At 47.6% G+C, this 18428-nt stretch overlaps 1 protein-coding gene across 1 annotated transcript; it reads right to left on the bottom strand.

Annotated features, from left to right (window-relative positions):
• Nucleotides 1-493: 493 nt before the first annotated feature.
• Nucleotides 494-17472, bottom strand: LOC122915930 (zinc finger protein 354A). Its single transcript, XM_044262748.1, has 4 exons — nucleotides 17342-17472; nucleotides 10942-11068; nucleotides 10116-10211; nucleotides 494-2630 (listed from the first exon to the last, which is right to left on the bottom strand). The coding sequence occupies exons 1-4, from the start codon at nucleotides 17372-17374 to the stop codon at nucleotides 1072-1074; spliced, it is 1815 nt and encodes a 604-aa protein (XP_044118683.1). The 5' UTR covers nucleotides 17375-17472; the 3' UTR covers nucleotides 494-1071.
• Between the last annotated feature and the right edge of the window lie 956 nt (nucleotides 17473-18428).

Raw genomic sequence — 18428 nt, 5'->3', positions numbered from 1 at the left:
TGGGGCGCGCATGTATCTACTAGGGTAAATTGAAATTCAATTGGCCACCCGTGTGTAACCTAGCATGACTGTGCAGTTTTCTCTGTGTATCGCAATCTCATTGGCCACCTGTGTATAGCCAGACTCAACTACCTCTATAAAAGTTAGTCTGTGAGGCTGGGAGGGGTCGCCTCTTTGTAAGAGATGGCCACGACCGGTTGGTTTGATTCTCAATGCGTGGCGCGAAATAAAGCTTTGCTTGACCTTCACTTTGTATCAGTCTCACTCCTTTGATTACAGACCCTAACAGTGAATTTATAAATATTTAATTGCTTTAAACTTGAAATAATTGCCTATTTTTCCATTTAATGTACCTAGGACGACAGCTCATGGTATACAGCTGGTATAACTTTTTCATAAATGACCTCATGGCCAAACAAAGAAATTTCGAGAACAGCACTAACAACTGGTTAGAAAATTACCAATCGACAGCAATTACTAGAAGAACACAGGATGAAGAGAACAGACTTTTATTTCTATTTTTAAATGAGATCCATGCACAGAGTTGACATCAGGTCAGGAAAAGGACAAACCCCAGAAATGGAGAGGTAGTTTGCAGCTCTTTTTTAAAAAAATCTTTTATTTGGTCCTTTTTTCTGAAAGTGTATAATTCAATCACATCTTTTATATACTATTAAATGTTTGTTGTAAAAAAAAAAGTATTACCAATTTAGAAGTTTCTTTTTAATAAGAAATCCAGTGCACACCTCCCCTCACCCAGATGTTTATGACAACCACATATGGTATCTCATGTACACTGCCGTAGAAAGAGAATTATTTTACAAATGCCCAAAGTCCATGTCTCCAGTTGCGAATTTTTCATTTCGGGTTATTTTCAAGAGTGCCTGGCAGGCATGAACATTTTCTACTTTCCTCGTTACCTATTAAGTAGTCAAGGCTTATCCTTGGAATCTGGTATCTGGTGAGGCCTACATTACGGAAAGGTTTTTCCTATCCATTACTTTTGTGATATCACTCTTGTGTATTTTGATGAGCTTTGGTTTAAGGCTTTCACACATGCATATCTACTTCCTAGGGGTTCTCTTCGATATGAATTTTATAATGATTAGTAAGAGATGACCTGTGGTTGAAAAGTTTCCCACAGGTAGTACATTCATAGGGTTTCTCTCCAGTATGAATTCTCTGATGGGCGATACGTGATGAGCTCTGTCTGAAAGTTTTCCCACACGTGTTACATTTAAAGGGCTTCTCTCCAGTATGAATTCTCCGATGCTGAATAAGAGCGGAACTTTGGCCGAAAGAGATCCCACATTCCTCACATCGGTATGGTTTCTCTCCTGTGTGGATTCTCTGATGGTTGCTAAGGGATGAGTTACACCTGAATGTTTTCCCACACTCATTGCATTTGTAGGGTCTTTCTCCGGTATGCATCCTCTGATGCTGAATGAGAGCTGAACTCTGTCGGAAGGCTTTCCCACACACTTTGCATTTACACGGTTTCTCGCCAGTGTGAATTCTTTCATGAATGATAAGTGTCGAGTGGGAACTTAAGGCTTTACCACACTCATTACAGTTATAAAACTTCTCACCGGTATGAATTATCCGGTGTCTGTTAAGTCGTGAAATAGAAGTAAAACCTTTTCCACATTCGTTACATCGATAGGGCTTTTCTCCAGTGTGAATTCTTTCGTGCTGGATAAGAGACGCGCTCTGACTGAAGGCTCTCCCACATTCACTGCACTTAAAAGGTTTCTCTCCCGTGTGGATCCTCTGATGATAACGAAGGGATGAGCTCGACTTAAAGGTGTTGCCGCATTCATTACATAAATAGGATTTCTTTCTGAGGTGAATTCTCTGACATCCTGGAAGGGATGTGCTAGCTGCCTTCCTACCTGGATTGTATCTATGCGGATTTTCTCCAGCGTGGATTTTTTGATGTATAAAAAGGCCAGACCTTCTGCTGAAGGATTTACCACATTCTTTACATCGATAGGATTTCTCCACAGTGTGGGTTCTTAGGTGTTTGTAAAGGGATGTACTCAGAGTGAAGGCTTTCCCACATTCTTTACATACATAGGGCTTCTCTCCAGTATGAGTTATTTGATGTTGAATGAGAGCTGAACTTTGGTTAAAGGCTTTTGAACATTCTTTGCATTTAAATAATTTCTCTCCACTATGGTTTTTCTCATGTTTGCGAAGGGATGAAGTGTTAATGAAGGTTTTTTCGCATATGCTACATTTATAGCGTTTCTCTGTGGTGTTGATTTTTGGTTGATTAAGCAAATATGGATTCTGTTTGAAGCTGTTTCCTTGTATTTCACATTTTGGTGGTGTTTTTTCTCTGGGAACCATCTGCTGCCTAACAAGGACCGACTTTGGGCTGAAGTTTTGGCCAAAATCATTATTTCTATGGCTTCTTTCTACAATGAGGATTTTTTTGTGGCTGCCTGAAACTGCCTGAATACTTTCTTTTTTCTCCTGCTTTTTATCTAATCTCTCTTCATAAATGCAGGGTTTTTCTGATTTAAAGTCCCAGGGTCCATTTCTTCTGGATCTTCTCATTATCAGCTCCTGAAAAGAAGAATCTTGTGTCTGAGTTGACTTCGTGGTTTTGTGACTGCTCTTCCATCCTGGAGGGGGAAAAACACTAAAGCTGTTTCATGTGATACGGTATTTAGCTACATAGACTAAACGTAGAGAATAAGTAAGTATTGATGCCATTTATTTATTTATTTATTTATTTATCAGAGAGAAAGAGAGAGAGCATGCACGCACAAGCATGGAGAGTGGCAGGCAGAGGGAGAAGCAGGGCGCCCAATGTGGGACTCAATCCCAGGACCCTGGGATCATGGCCTGAGCTGAAGCCAGAACCTTAATAACCAACTGAGCCACCCAGGCATCCTAAGTATTGATGTTATTTAAATAGTGTTTTTATCTGGCCAGCTGAAGAGGAAAACATAAAAGATTTAAGTAAGAGAGAAAAAGAATCAACGGGAACTGAAGTACTAGGGTGGAGAAAAGATTAGAACAAGCCCATTTAAAGAAGGTGAGTGTCAGAGCAACCAGGGGATCATGAATTGGGAGAGGCAGTGTGGGATCAGTCCAAAGCCATCCTGGACTCTGAAATTATTTTCATGATATTTCTCTTCATTGTATGTAATCTTCCTAATCTGTAGTCTTCCCTACCTTCCCTCATGCCCAATTCCTTAGTATCCTTCAGATTCAATTCAAATGGAGTCCTTTCTTGAGTCTGAGTTTCTATAGTCCATTCCCCTTATTATAGCACTTAACCACAATATTTAAAATACGCATTACGGGGCACCTGGGTGGCTCAGTGGGTTAAGCCTCTGTCTTCGGCTCAGGTCATGGTCTCAGGGTCCTGGGATCAAGCCCCAAATCGGGCTCTCTGCTCAGCAGGGAGCCTGCTTCCCTTCCTCTCTCTCTGCCTGCCTCTCTGCCTACTTGTGATCTCTGTCAAATAAATAAATAAAATCTTAAAATAAAATAAAATACGTGTTACATACCTTTGTATTATATAATTACATTCCTATCTACATCTAAATATATTAGATTTTCCTTTTCTACCTTAAGTGTTCTTTGCAAGCAGATTATAGCATGGCCTATTCACAGATCCTCTTGACATCTCCTGAATTAGACACAAAATGTTTTGTTAATTTCCCTTAATTACTTATATACTCCTAATTTGAACAATGTCAAATAAGTCTCAATTCCTTATTTCTTTCTCTCTCTCACACACACACATGCACACACACACATGACTGAAACACCCGAGGCTGCCTTCCAGGACCCGACATTATATGAGTGATGGGAGATCACCATATGGGTGATTACAGTCGGGGCAGTTCAAAGAGGAACGAGTTATGGAGCTAATCTAGAGGTGCTGCAGGTAGGCATGAAGCCAAAGCATGCAAGCCGGGAATGGCAGCCCTGCTCATGCATCGAGCAAAAGAGACTATCCAGCAGTGTGGAAAAGACTTGAGGATAAATGAGATGGGCATAAATATAAAAAGGTAAAAAAGGGCTAGCATGACAGAGTGGTAAAACAGAACTGAATTCAGTCACTGGGAGAGGATGCAACATATCAACTATTACATTTTGCCAGGGGAATGCCTGTGTGTGGCATTTCCTCCTCCGCTGGAAAGAACCATTTAAAGGGCTCCCCTGCATCTCACTGTGGTGGAGATTCCTGTCGGATGGTCCCTTCCTCTCCTGTGTACCAATTTTCTCTGCTTGGTCAACATACTGTTTTCTGCTTTCTCTTTCCTACCAGGTTTACTTCTCAGTCTCCTTCCTCAATAACTTTTTCTTTTCCCTCTTTAAAATCTGGAATTTCCCCCTCCACTCTACACCCTCCTTGGATCATTTTGCATGCACTCATGTCTTTATGATTTTTTAAGATTTTTAAAAAATTTATTCATTTGAGAGACAGCACATGAGTGAGAGCACGAGCTGGGGGTAGGGGCAGAAAGAAAGGGAGAACCGGACTCCCCGATAAGTGAGGTGACCAATCCCAGAACCCCGGGATCATGACCTGAGCCAAAGGCAGACACTTGACCAAATGAGCCACCCAGGTGCCCCAGTGTCTTTAATATTTATTGGAAAGGAAAGAAGAGTGTTCTACTTTCTGCCCAACACCCTCCTTGTTCCTTCCCCAACCAAGTCTTGCTAACAGGTACAGCTTTAAATCAGTGTCCTGCGAATCAGCAATCGTACTATTTTATAAAATGCGGGCCCGAAGTAGGCCTGCAGGGCTAACAGGATCCAAAGCTGCGCATACAACAGGTCATTCCCAGCTCCTCCCCTGAGAGAGGGAGCGCTCCATAGGCAGCCATGGAGAGTTTCAATAGACACCAGGTGACAGGGGCGAAATGATGTGCACTGTGCAGTTGGAGCAGCCAAGGGAAAACGAGAGGTTATACAGAAATGTTTGTATGTGCACAGAAGAGCTACTCCTTCTCCACATCCGCTCTTGCGCAGTATCTCACACCTGTTCCCCTCCTCCTGCTCAGCACCCCCTCAGACCCCCTCTGGCTCCTGTCGTCAGCCACCCTCACTAAGGCAGCCATGACCCCCAGGTGGCAGAGACAAAATGCTCTGCGGTTCCCACCGAACCAACCCGTTGGCAGCAGCTCACAGTGACCCCTCATTTGCCTTGAGTGGCCCTTTTCCTAGGGTCCAATGACCTCCTGCTTTGTTCCACATTCCTCTCCCTTCCCACCAGCCTCAGCCTCCTCTGTGCACTCATGGTCCTCTGTGTGACCTTCAATCTTGGGGGTGGGGGGGTCCCTCAGGGTTTAGTCCTTGGACCCCAATTCCTTTGCTCTGTACTCTGTACTCTTCCCATAGGTCAGCTTTGATTCCAAACATACACGCGAGGCAACACTTCTCTCCACACCAGCCCATTCAAAATAGCAGCTTAGATGTCTTGACAACTCCTCAGATTCAACACGCGTAAACATAACTGAATTTGTGATCACTCCTTCCAACCCATATAACCAAATCCTTGACTCTAAAATAGCATGAGTTCTGAATCAAAACTCTAAGAGGCGTCCTAAATACCTCTCCCTCAGCCCTCAGCTAATCAATTTCTAAGACTTGTTTATTCTGCCATCTAAATGAGTCAAAAACTCCTCTGCTTCTCTCCACCTCTACTGCTTCTATGCCCATTATAAGCCTTGACTTCAATGCCTCCTAATTTTTCCTTCTGCAGGACACCTACTTCTCTTCCCTGTGGGCCCATTTCTCTCTACCTGGCCACAAGATGCCAGAGTTCCTCGAAATCGAGCCCTGGGCTTTTTCTTGCTCTTATGGTATTCTGGACCCACTCTACGGCTAACTCAAACTCACCCACTACTCTGGATTGACCAGGGTCTCCCAAATTCACATTTCGCACCCAGTCTGCATTTTGAGGGGAAAGACTCCAAATCTAACCAGAGACTTGACCTCTCCCCTGGGATAAGTGGGTCAACTTCATTCACCCAAAACCCAATTTCTACCAACTCCCAAATCTGACCTCCTTGTGGTGTCAATATCTAAATAAATGAGATCACTGTCCAACTCAGAACCACAAACCAAGCCCCCTTGATAACACACCTCCTTTATCTTCATATTAAATCCATCTCCAAGCCCAGCTTTTCTTATCTCCCGAGTATCTCTGAGACAGTTCACTTCTTTCCATCTCCATCACTACCAAACTAGCCAAGCCATTCCTGCCCTCATTAACTAAAAGTCTACTCTGACCAGGTACTGTTTTAGGTACTGGGGAAATGGGAACACATCAGACAACCCAGAGATGAGAGAGATAATGAATGAATATATATGATCATGCAGGGACAAGCATCCTGAGGGAAAATAAAGCAGGGGGAGGGGACAAAGAATGTGGAAGATGGAGGGCCATATTTTGGATGAGCTGAATCTCTTTGAGAAAGTACCATCTGAGCAGAAACCTGGGCTACTCAAGGAAGGGTCACACAGGCTCATGGGTGTCAGGAAGAATAATCAGGGAGGGAAAAGCAAGTGTGGGGGCCATGAGGTAGGAGTCAGGCTGGCCTGCTGGATTAGAGTGATTAGAGTCCTTGAATGAAGGGACGAGCCGAAGGAGGTGAAGGTGAAGAGGGAGACAGGGTCAGATCAGGAAGGCTCTGGAGGCTACGCCGGGGACTCTGGATTGTGCTCCGTGTGATTGGGGAGCAATCATACAGAGCACAATTGTGTAGGGGAGTGAGATGACTTGATAAACCTCTTTTTTTTTTTAAAAGACTTACTTATTTGTGAAAGAGAGAGAAAGCACAAGCTGGGGAGTGGCAGGCAGAGGGAGAAGCAGGCTCCCCACTGAGCAGGGAGCCCGATGCTGGGCTTGATCCCAGGACCCTGGGATCATGACCTGAGCCAAAGGCAGATGTTTAACCGACTGAGCCACCCAGGCGCCCCAGATTTACCTTTTAATAGAGCATTCTTGCAGCTATAGGAACAGAGGTTGGTGGCAGGAGGGAGGTGCAGGGCCAACAAAGGTACTGCTGGGGAGAGGGGGCAGGGGACAAGGATAAGACTGACCAAACACAGTAGAGGCACCTATGAGTACCTGCTCTCTGTTTTCACCTCCTCAGAGATTCCTTCTTTAAACCCCCGCCTGCTGGGTTGCTGCGCGGCTAAGGGCAGCACCTTTGTGCAAGTTAGAAAAAGAGGCCCCACCCTCTGTGTGGGGCAGCCCCCAGGGACCCCTCCGCTGACCATGCGGCAGGGGTTCAGTCCCCCCACCAGGCTTCTTGCGCTGAGATGACAAAGGAGGAGAAAGTGACAGGCAAGAAAAGCACATTTTCACTGGAAGGCAACTGTTTACCCAGATCATACCTGCATTTTCGAATTTTAGATTTCAGGACTATTTCCGCATTCGGGCATAGAGCTAACTCATGATGTAGCGGCTGGTTTAATCGCCTCATTACAACTCTTCTGGCAAAGCACCCCCCGCAGGTGTGCTCCCTTCTCAGCAAGAGACTCAGAGGAGACACACACCCCTCCTGCCAGTGCCTTCCACCTCTCACTTCAAACATCTCCCCATGACCCTTTGTTTTTCTGTTTTTCCTATTTGTGAATAGTTTTGAAATTTAAAAGGAAAAAAAAAAAAAAAAAAAAAGGAAACTCAGAGGCCGCTAGAGGTGCTACGAGTCCATGCCTGAGCACAGGCTTTTCTGTCACTGGCTATGGGAGGGGCAGGTTTCAGGTCTGGTCCAGCCTGAGCTATTTCCAGAACACCCCATCCTTCACCTGCGCTCACGGGGAAGTGACATGCACTCCAGAGGGAAGCCGTTCCAAGGCCCCATTAGTCTGGGCAGATGGAGACCCGCCAGAGGTGCTGGATGGACAGACACCCGCAGGTACTACCGGGGCACCCCGGGGTGACTGCCATCTCTGCGGAAGGAGAGGAGGTGCATCCTGTCCAGGGATGTGCACATACCGCTTGGCTGTGCTGTCCTTCCTTCCTCTCAAAGCCCACCCATGGTTCACCCTCAGGGACATGTCCCTGATGCCGAGGAGGCGGCTGCTGAGGAATCCAGCCCCGTTGCCCGGGGGCCACAGTGCCTCTTGGCACAGCTCTGGACTCTGGAACTCCAGACACACTTTCTACTCCCCTGACTTGCTTCACTTGGAGAGATGCATTCCTGGAAGGGAGGCTCCTGAGGCACAGGGAAAGGGATAGAGCCTTCCTTCTCTTCCTCAGATCTTTCCTGCCAGACTTGGCCCAGATGCCACCCTGCCGACCCTCGGCTGATTTACAGACTCCTGCCTGCTGTGGGCACTTGATGGCGGCCTCTACCCACTTCCCAAACCTCGTGTTTTCTCCCAAACCAGAGTAAGATAGACAGACATACAGACATGGGTGGTTCCCACAGCAGAAACCTCAGAGTATGGTGGGAAGAAGGCTCCCTTGGCCTGGGGGCTTGGGGGAGGGAGAGCGCCTGGCCTGCAGCTCCTCTGCAGGGCCCACGGATTGAGAGGCCATCACTGATGCATCTGGACCTGACAACAGCCGGGAGGAGCCCCCACTTCCACGTCAACAGGGCCCCCTTGGCCTGCAGGCTGCTCTCAGCAGTGTACACCGGGGGCCCTGGTCAGACTACTTCCCAGTCCCCAGGCACCTGGCCTGGCTCTCAGACACAGACCAGATCCTGTGTCCAGGCTCCTCCCACTGGGTGGGATCTGGTCCCTGTGGCACTCTCCCGGCTCCCGGCAGCACCCACTGGCTTCCTTTCTCTGGACTCAGGCAGCCCTTTCTTGTGGCTGGACCTGGCTCTACATCCTCAGATCCCACCTCCTCGGGAAGCCTCTGCCCACACCACCCCTTCCGCTGCACACGCTCACACACACTGCAGCCATTGTATGGGGTCATTCTTTCCTAACCTACCTTGTAAATGGTGAGGTTTCCTGGGATTCTGTCCTCTGCTCTGTGCCCTCACCTGGTTAGCTCAAGGTGTCAGATGCCACCTTTGTGCCGAGGGCTCCCTGACCTCCCTTCTGAGCTACCAGAGACATACAGCTGTCGACCAGCATCTCTCCCCGAGCATTCCATTCGCTCCCCAGTGAGACCCATCCAACAGCGAACTCGCCCTACACCCTTAACAAGGGGACCCCCTCTTCCTCCCACCGGACCCCAGTGCCTGTGCCTTTGTCCCACCCTAGAAACATCTCGCTTACCTTACTGCAAGTGTCTCCGGGAAGATTCCCCATCAGCTTTTCCCTCACTTTCAATCTATCCCCCACCATGCTCCAAAGTGACCATTCTTATTAAACTCAAATTACATAAGGATTTCATCAATCTATTCTCTACGAAATGTTAAGATTACATACAACTAAAGCCCTCTTTCGTCCTGCCCCTTCTTGATCCCATTCCATGTGGAGCTCCTGGCACCAGCTCAGGTGTGTCCCCCCAGCCTCTGTCTGCACTTCTGCACACATTACAAACGCACGTACAGCCACGTCATCGCCCTTCAGGACCAACAGTGACACATCAGTAGCTGCCCCCGGCCCCTGCCAGTTCTGTCCACACCAGCTGCTCTGGTCTCTGACAGTGGCCCTCAATGCCAGAATAGGGGCTTGCTCCAGAGGACATTAACACTGTTTCACATTTAAGCCAATTTTTCTAAAATACCCAGAACTCCAGTCTTCTGCGGAAAATCCTTCATTTCCATGGGACGGTCCCATGCAGAAGACTCTTGTCAAAGCCCAGTGTAATGAGGCTTTGCTAGCTTTCAGACACCCTTTCCTTCCTCGGCTCTTTCTCTCCTATACCGAGCCTTGGTCAGATGGATTCTCTGCCATTCCTTAAATACACTATTCACTGACTGAATCCCCGAGGTGCAGTGATCCTGTGAAAACCGAACGAATAAGAAGAGCTCCCCAGAGATTCATTTGGTAAGTGATTACCAAGAGAGTAAGAGGAAGCTCATGTCTGGGGCCTAAGCATCCCCCCTCTGCCGCTTGTAGGGGACAGAGGCCCCGGAGAAACCTTCCTGATCGACATCTCCGAGCCACACTGTCCACTTACCCCCAGACTGTTGCCCGCACCCATCCCCCGCCGCTCGGTCCCACCCACTCACCTAGAGAGGGGCCTCCAGGACTTTCTTTCTCTACCTTCCAGGGATCTTCTCCTTGCTGCAACAGGGAGATCACTCTTGGTTTGGAAAACAGGAGTCCTGCTCAGAGACAAGAAAAAAGAAAAGAGAAAGATAAGACTTGGTTTTCTTTTGACTCAAAGATGCATCATGGATCTGAGTGGAAAACACATGGGATGGTACGAAGAGCTCCACTGGGGTGTTCCAGCCGTGCCCCCGCGACGTGAGGGAGTGTGTGAGGGGAAAGGCAAGGGGCCTGTAGGGCGTGGCCGTGTGGGAAGTAGCTGCAGGTTAGAGACGCTGGATGCACAGGCAGCTCTGGTTACTAGAGTACCCACGGCTTTCCACGGAAGAGGGAACATGTTAGATTTACAGACTAAATGTTTGTAAACAGGTACCCATGCCCTGTTTAAAATGAGAAAGCACCATCTGACTCCCCTTCAAAGATGGATTATACACATTCATCAGGCTGGAAGGGAGAATTGGGAAAGGCTGGCGGCAGGGTAATGAAGACGGTTGAGGGATGCTTCCTGCTGTGAGCTAAGCAAACAAATCACAGAAAATCAGAGCTGGAAAATGTTGCCTGAACTATGAGGGAATTTCCAACACACAAGTATGTCAACTGTCGATGTATGGGACAAATCCATGCCTATAGGGGGAAAGCTTTAAATACTTATTTATTTACAATGTGCACAACCCCAAGGCCAAATTCAGCTGAAAGTTCCTGATGCCCCACGGCTTTTACGCAGGGAAGCAGGTGCTGACTTATGGTACCGTCTGACTTTTTCATCTACAGGGACAATTCCCTTACCCAGTGAGACCAGGTTACTGTAGTTCTCCAGCATCACTTCCTGGTACACGTTTCTCTGAGAAGGGCCCAGCTTCCTCCACTCATCCCGTGTAAAGAGCACAGCCACATCCTCGAAGGTCACCGACACCTGTAATGACAAGCCATCCCAGCTCACCCAGGACCTCCCATCACACAGGGTAAAAGTGGTGGCAGTTGCTGGGGAGGATGGGCTGCCATGAAAGGCTCTGGGTGTTGTTATGGTTTCTGAAGATTTCAGGTCATTTGTTTAGTGGACATCGGCCAGGGACAACTAAACAGCATGAAGTCTTACCCAGACCTTGTATTAACTACCATAAGGAGATGTGGGCAGGAATTAAGACCATTGGTAAGAGTATTAGAATTAAAAAAACCATTGGTAGGTGTGTTAACTAGAAAGATCTTTCTGATGACAATTTGAGAATACATATTTAAAGCTTTAAAATGTGCATATTTTGGGGTGCCTGGGTGGCTTAGTGGGTTAAGCCTCTGCCTTCAGCTCAGGTCATGATCTCAGGGTGCAGATGGAACCCTGCATCGGGCTCTCTGCTCAGCAGGGAGCCTGCCCCCTGCCCCTGCCTGCTGCTCTGCCTACTTGTGATCTCTTGCTCTGTCAAATAAATAATAAAATCTTTTTTAAAAAAAGTGCATATCTTTTATTTTATCAGTTACTATATTTGTATCATAACAAAGAGTGCAAAAAAACGCACGTTCAGGGGCGCCTGGGTGGCTCAGTGGGTTAAAGCCTCTGCCTTCGGCTCAGGTCATGATCCCAGGGTCCTGTGATCGAGCCCCACGTTGGGCTCTCTGCTCTGCAGGGAGCCTGTTTCCTCCTCTCTCTCTCTCTCTCTCTGCCTGCCTCTCTGCCTACTTGTGATTTCTCTCTGTCAAATAAAATTAAAAAAAAAAACGCACATTCAAGGGAATTTATGATGGTGTTAGTGATCAGAAAACAACGAAAACAGAAAACAACGTAAAATCACTGATGCAGGCTAGGTTAGCTAGCTTAAGGCACTCTCTGTGTGCTTACGGAATTAAAATAGCTATCATTTAGGGGCGCCTGGGTGACTCAGTGGGTTAAGCCTCTGCCTTTGGCTCGGGTGATGATCTCAAGGTCCTGGGATCAAATCCCGCATTGGGCTCTCTGCTTGGTGGGGAGCCTGCTTCCTCCTCTCACTCTGCCTACCTCTCTGCGTACTTGTGATCTCTCTCTCTCTCTGTCAAATAAATAAAAATAAAATCTTTTAAAAAATAGCTATCATTTGGGGTGCCTGGGTGGCTCAGCGGGTTAAAGCCTCTGCCTTCGGCTCAGATCATGATCCCAGGGTCCTGGGATAGAGCCCCGCATCAGGCTCTCAGCTTAGCAGGGAGCTGTTTCCTCCTCTCTCTCTCTCTCTCTGCCTCTCTGTCAAATAAATAAATAAAATCTTTAAATAAATAGCTATCATTAAAACCAAAAGACAACTGACAGAATGGGAGAAGTTATTTGCAAACGACATATCAGATAAAGGGCTAGTGTCCAAAGTCTATAAAGAACTTAGCAAACTCAACACCCAAAGAACAAATAATCCAATCAAGAAATGGCCAGAAGACATGAACAGACATTTCTTCAAAGAAGACATCCAGATGGCCAACAGACACATGAAAAAGTGCTCCGCATCACTCGGCATCAGGGAAATACAAATCAAAACCACAATGAGATACCACCTCGCACCAGTCAGAATGGCTAAAATTAACAAGTCAGAAAATGACAGATGCTGGTGAGGATGCGGAGAAAGGCGAACCCTCCTACACTGTTGGTGGGAATGCAAGCTGGTGCAACCACTCTGGAAAACAGCATGGAGGTTCCTCAAAAAGTTGAAAATAGAGCTACCCTATGACCCAGCAATAGCACTACTGGGTGTTTACCCTAAAGATACAAACGTAGTGATCCGAAAGGGCACGTGCACCCGAATGTTTATAGCAGCAATGTCCACAATAGTCAAACTATGGAAAGAACCTAGATGTTCATCAACAGATGAATGGATAAAGAAGATGTGAAATATATATATATATATATATATATATATGAATACTATGCAGCCATCAAAAGAAATGAAATCTTGCCATTTGCGACGATGTGGATGGAACTAGAGGGTATTATGCTTAGTGAAATAAGTCAATTGGAGAAAGACAACTATCATATGATCTCCCTGATATGAGGAAGTGGAGGTGCAATGTGGGGGGTTGGGGGGTAGGAGAAGAATAAATGAAACAAGATGGGATCGTGAGGGAGACAAAACTTAAGTGACTCTTAATCTCACAAAACAAACAGGATTGCTGGGGGGATGGGGGTCGGGAGAGGGGTTGGGGTTATGGACATTGGGGAGGGTATGTGCTATGGTGAGTGCTGTGAAGTGTGTAAACCTGGAGACTCACAGACCTGTACCCCTGGGGATAAAAATATACTACATGTTTATTAAAAAATTAAAAAAAATAGCTATCATTTTTTGAATGCTTTCTTCGGACCAACTACTGTTTCTAGAGGTTTTTACTTACTGTTACTGTAAATATGTAACTTTACAACAATCCTATAAAATAGGTACTACTACTGCCCCCAATTTACACAAGAAGAAACAAAGAGAAATCAGTCCAAGTCAAACAGCTGGTATACCAGAGACCCTATATATAGGAGGCCCTGTGTGTCTCCAGTCTATACTACAATACTCCTTTACTTCTGACCCCAGACATGTGGGTTTTTCACATACCAAGTGGTTGTGTGACACCAGCTAGGTGTCCTACAACTGACCTCAATTCTCATGTCACTGACCTGGAGAGATGGTCGGATCCCACAGATTAAGGGCTCAGTCCCACAGGACCGCCCCAACTTCAGATGCCAATTTCAAGTCCAGACTGTTACCTATGCTTCCAACCAACTGGCTATGAGTCGGGGAGGTTTCTACAACCCCTACCCTCGGGTTTAATTAACTTGCTAAAGTGGTAAATGCAGGAAAAGTACCACAATGGAGGAAAGCATTTACTTACTAGGTTATTGGTTAATTACAGAAGGAGAGAATGCAGGGACAGCCAGACGGAAGCGATGCATAGGGCCGGCTATGTGGGAAGGGGCGTGGAGCTTCTGTGCTCTTTTGGGATGCACCACTTTCCCCATCTACAAGTGTTCACCAACCCAGAAGCTCTCTGAACCCTGTTGTTCTGGGTTTTTTCCCAAGACTTCATGACACAAGCACAATGGATTAAATCACTGACCACTGTGTAGGCATGACTGGCCCTTGGGTTGTGGGGGAGAGGGCCCAAAAGTCCAACCCCTCTAATCCAGATAGGTTCTCCTGCCAACCAGCTCAGATCCTTAGGGATTTTCTAAAAGTCACCTCATTCATAGCAAATCCGGCTTGGTTGAAATGGATTGTTATGAATAGCAACACACACCCATTTCACCTTTAACGCTCTTAAGTTTCTTCAAGAACAAAACCCCAATATTATGAATCACCTAGCTTCCAAAACCCTCATAATTTCCTCTGTGCTGGGAACAGTGGTGAAAACCAAATATGTATTTCCTATTATAAATCACAGTGTTGCAGCTGGTCAGGGGTAGAGGTAGAATTTCAGTATGGAGGAGGCCCAAGGCTCCATTCGTAACTACTCAGCAAAACTGCCTCTCAATGCCTACCTCCTGGCATTAAGAAACAAATGAGATCATCTATACGATGGAGACAGGTAGCAGTGACAGCTGTGCAATGATGTGAAGGTACTTAATGCCACTGAGTTCAACGCCTGAAATGGTTAAAGCGGTGAATGTACATCATGCTTATTTTATCACCTGAGAAAAGTTAAAATGGTAAAATAAATGCATATGTATGTGAATATTAATACACATATAAATAAAAAACAAAGATAAAAAGAATATGAGTCTGATGGACATATACCAAAGCGGGGGACAGTGACTATCTCTAGATATTGGGGTAAGAGAACTTTCACTTTCTTCTTTATGTAGTTTTTTTAAAAAAATATTTTATTTATTTGACAGACAGAGATCACAAGTAGGCAGAGAGGCAGGCAGAGAGAGAGGGGAAGCAAGCTCCCTGCTGAACAGAGAGCCCGATGCAGGGACCCAGGACCCTGGGATCGTGACCCGAGCCAAAGGCAGAGGCTTAACCCACTGAGCCACCCAGGCGCCCCTATAGATATTTTTTAAGCTCTGAATTTCTTTTCTTTTTTTTTTTTTTAAAGATTTTACTTATTTATTTGACACAGAGAGGCTATAAGAGAGGGAACAGAAGCAGAGGAAGTGGGAGAGGGAGAAGCAGGCCGCATGCCAAGCAGGGAGCCCTACGCTCCCTGGACCCTAGGATCATGACCTGAGCCAAAGACAGATGCTTAACGACTGAGCCACCCAGGTGCCCTGATGCTCTGAATTTTTAAACATGAGCAGGTCATACATGTATAACAAAGTAAATTACTCGCACATGAGGGGAATGCAAGAAATTATCTTAGCCCTCAAAATAACAGAATTCAACTGGCAGACAAGGTAAACATATGAAATAATTTGATCAATGAAAGAAAAATGTGTAGGTGGACAGGACCATATACAATTTCCCAGTTCAATCCCCACTTTATTTTATTATAAAGGTTTTATTTATTTATTTGACAGAAAGAGAGGAAGATTACAAGTGTGGGAGGCAGCAGGGAGACAGAGAAGCAGGCTCCCACTGAGCAGGACTCTGGGATCATGACCTGAGCTGAAGGCAGACTCTTAACACACTGAACCATCCAGGCGCCCATCAATCCTCATTTTAGAGATAAGGACCAGAAGGTTCAGGACAGTCAAGACCCCGGGCCACATACCTTATCGGTGTCAAAGGCAGGACAATAATTAAAGTTTTCTGTTAAGCCAGCACTTGGTATACTCTCTCTCTGACCTTAAACGCCCATCACTGGGCTTTACCTGCAAGCCCATGCAGTAGGGACACATGGGAGCAAGTGAGGTTAGGGAGAATACCACACGCATTTACTCCCCTGCAGGGATGGAGAAGATTCTGGGCAAGAGAGCAATGTGGCTCTGTGGGAACAGGAGGGGAAAGCTTTAGAAATATGCACTGGCCGGTCCCAGCCTGAAGATCAACCACCACCATGTTTCAAGGGCCCCAAGACAACATGACAGCAGAGCAGAGCTCTGGGAACATGGGGCCTGGGGCTGCCCTGGGTTCCAAAAGAGGCACCAGGGGAATGGCTGCACAGTGCTGAGCCTGGACCCAGAGGCCAGACACACTGGGGTTTGAATTTAGGTTACTGGATGTCTCTGAGCCTCAGTTTGCTAGTGTGAAACACGGGGATGATCACTGCTGTACTGGCATGAGAGTGAGAACAAAGGCCACACCCTCAGGCAGACCCCAGCAACATTAACTGTGATTGTCAAATGTAGCTGATCAGTGAAAGGACAAGTCCCAGCAACATGGTCCAGCAGGTCCCATCTGTCGGCATGAGTGGTATCATCACTTCAGTAACACCATCTGGCTTCCACAACCACCCCTTGTTGGGCGTCTGCTAGTCCCAGCCCTTATCCAAACACTTCCCATGCACTGACTCGCGTGACCCTCTCACCTGCCCCATGAGGTCCGCATGCTTGTTATTTCCACTGTCCAGGCAAGGAAATGCGCACATTTGTCCAGGGCCCACAAACAGTAACCAAGGAGATGGGTTCAAGCCGAGCAGTCTGGCTTCAAGGCCTGCTTCCTACCCACCGGAGACCCTGCCTCTCCACTCCTGATATCCTGTACATCCCTCCATGCTCCCTCCAGCTGTATCCCCTCCAACATGGCTATTCCTTGTTCAGGCACTGGCTCACCTGGACCGGGTCCCTCCCCTGTTTCCAACAACGGAAGGATGAAAATAGCAGGTCCAGAACAGTTTTTAAGAGTACAGAAATAAGGAACATAATCCACAAAGAGGGATAAAAAACCAACAATGATGGGTTGGAGTAGCCTAGGGAGGGTATCCTAAAGAAAAACCAAGGGTAGGGAGGGAGACCAGGGCAAGCCAAGGAAGCAGGTCCAGAAAGGAGCTGCCAAGTGTGTGTGTGTGTGTGTGTGTGTTCTGTCCCCACGTGGCATCTCACCTGTCAAGTTAGTAACCATACACTGAATTGAGATTGATGAATAAAAAGAAGTGTCTGTTAGGAAAAGAAAAGGGAAACACTAGACACGGATTGACAGGGAGGAGGCAAACATTCCCTACAGAATCCACCCTCCCCCTGGGTGGACTGACTCTTGAAGGAGGAAAGGGCTTGGGCTCCAGGTCCTGTAGAAGACTGCATGCAGCAGAGGACTTCAGTTTGAGAAGTTAAAAAAAAATCTGTTTCTAAGACCAAAGATGTCAATGAACTCACTTGAGATGTTGCTTCCCTCGGTCCAATAGCCATATCTTCTTTCTGGGCTCTTCCCTGAGGATGGGTAGAGTCTCCAGAAGACAAATCTGAAAGAGGAAAAAGGGAGCCAGGACGGAGAAGCCCCTTCTGGTTTCCGCCCCTGAGAATCACCAGCTCTGAAATCCTTCCACCACCTGAGACTGAGGCCACGTGCCCTCGGAGAGGGAAGCCAGAAGGAGCTGGAGCTAGACAGGCCCAGAGACAAGGGCCAGCCCACAGTGGGCTGGGGCCCAACTCTTTCCCCTGTGGCTCAGAGAAAAAAGACCTAGGACTCCAGCTTCAGTAGCAGCAACAACTTACTGAACCTGCCCCAGGGGCCAGGCACGGCTCACATCGTTCTGTTCCCCAGCATAGCTGCCATTGTCCATTTTACAGATCAGGAAACTGAGGGCAGAGTGGGAGCCACTTGCCCCAGTGCACACAGCCAGTGAGGGTGCACCGGGATCCATACCGCGCGTCTCTAACCTCACCGCCCGCAGGGGACAACTCTTCTCCACCTCAAGCTGCACCCGCCCCCAACTCCTCCCCCTCCTGTCAAGGAATCTCCTTCCAGGTTTTTAGAGAAAAGTGCTTGGGAAACGGACGACAGCAGTTTTCCGACGGCGGCAGGAGGGCTGCGCTCTGGGGGAGCAGGCACAGAGACCGAAAACTTGGGTTCCAGTCCAGATTCCGCCGTGGGGGGTGGGGGGAGCCGGCAACTCACTTCTATCGGAAAACACATCTCTGCGCCTGCAGCCCGGGAAGGCAGTGGCGCCGGGGAGGGGGTGGAAACACAGTTCCTCACGTTCACTGGCAGCCGGGAGCAAATCCCAAACGCCAGCAGAGCCCGGCAGGTAGCGCGCCGGGCACGAGTCCGGAGGGAGTAGGAGTGTGACCAGGGCCTGGGCCGGTGGGGACAGGTGCCCGACCTGCCGCGGTCAGCGGCGCGTCCGCGAGACGGCTGGTGCGGGCCAGGCGGGCACATCGGGGGTGCGGGCCCTTGACCCCCCTGCCTGCGCCCACAAAGCCCCCACTTGCGCCTCTCGGGCCTGTGCCCCGCGCCCCGGCG

The sequence above is a fragment of the Neovison vison genome, chromosome 1 (assembly GCF_020171115.1).
Source record: "Neovison vison isolate M4711 chromosome 1, ASM_NN_V1, whole genome shotgun sequence".
Lineage (NCBI taxonomy): Eukaryota > Metazoa > Chordata > Mammalia > Carnivora > Mustelidae > Neogale > Neogale vison.
The sequence above is the reverse complement of the archived record's forward strand: the minus strand, read 5'-3'. Positions and strand labels throughout refer to the sequence as shown.

Excerpts from the sequence above, each read along its gene's own strand:
- LOC122915930 (XM_044262748.1), bottom strand. The coding sequence starts at position 17,374 with ATGGCTATTGGACCGAGGGAAGCAACATCTCAA. Across the intron at positions 10,212-10,941 it reads CAGTAACCTGGTCTCACTGG|GACTCCTGTTTTCCAAACCA; the intron begins GTAAGGGAATTG and ends GTCTCTGAGCAG. Across the intron at positions 2,631-10,115 it reads TCCTGGAGGCCCCTCTCTAG|GATGGAAGAGCAGTCACAAA; the intron begins GTGAGTGGGTGG and ends TTCCCCCTCCAG.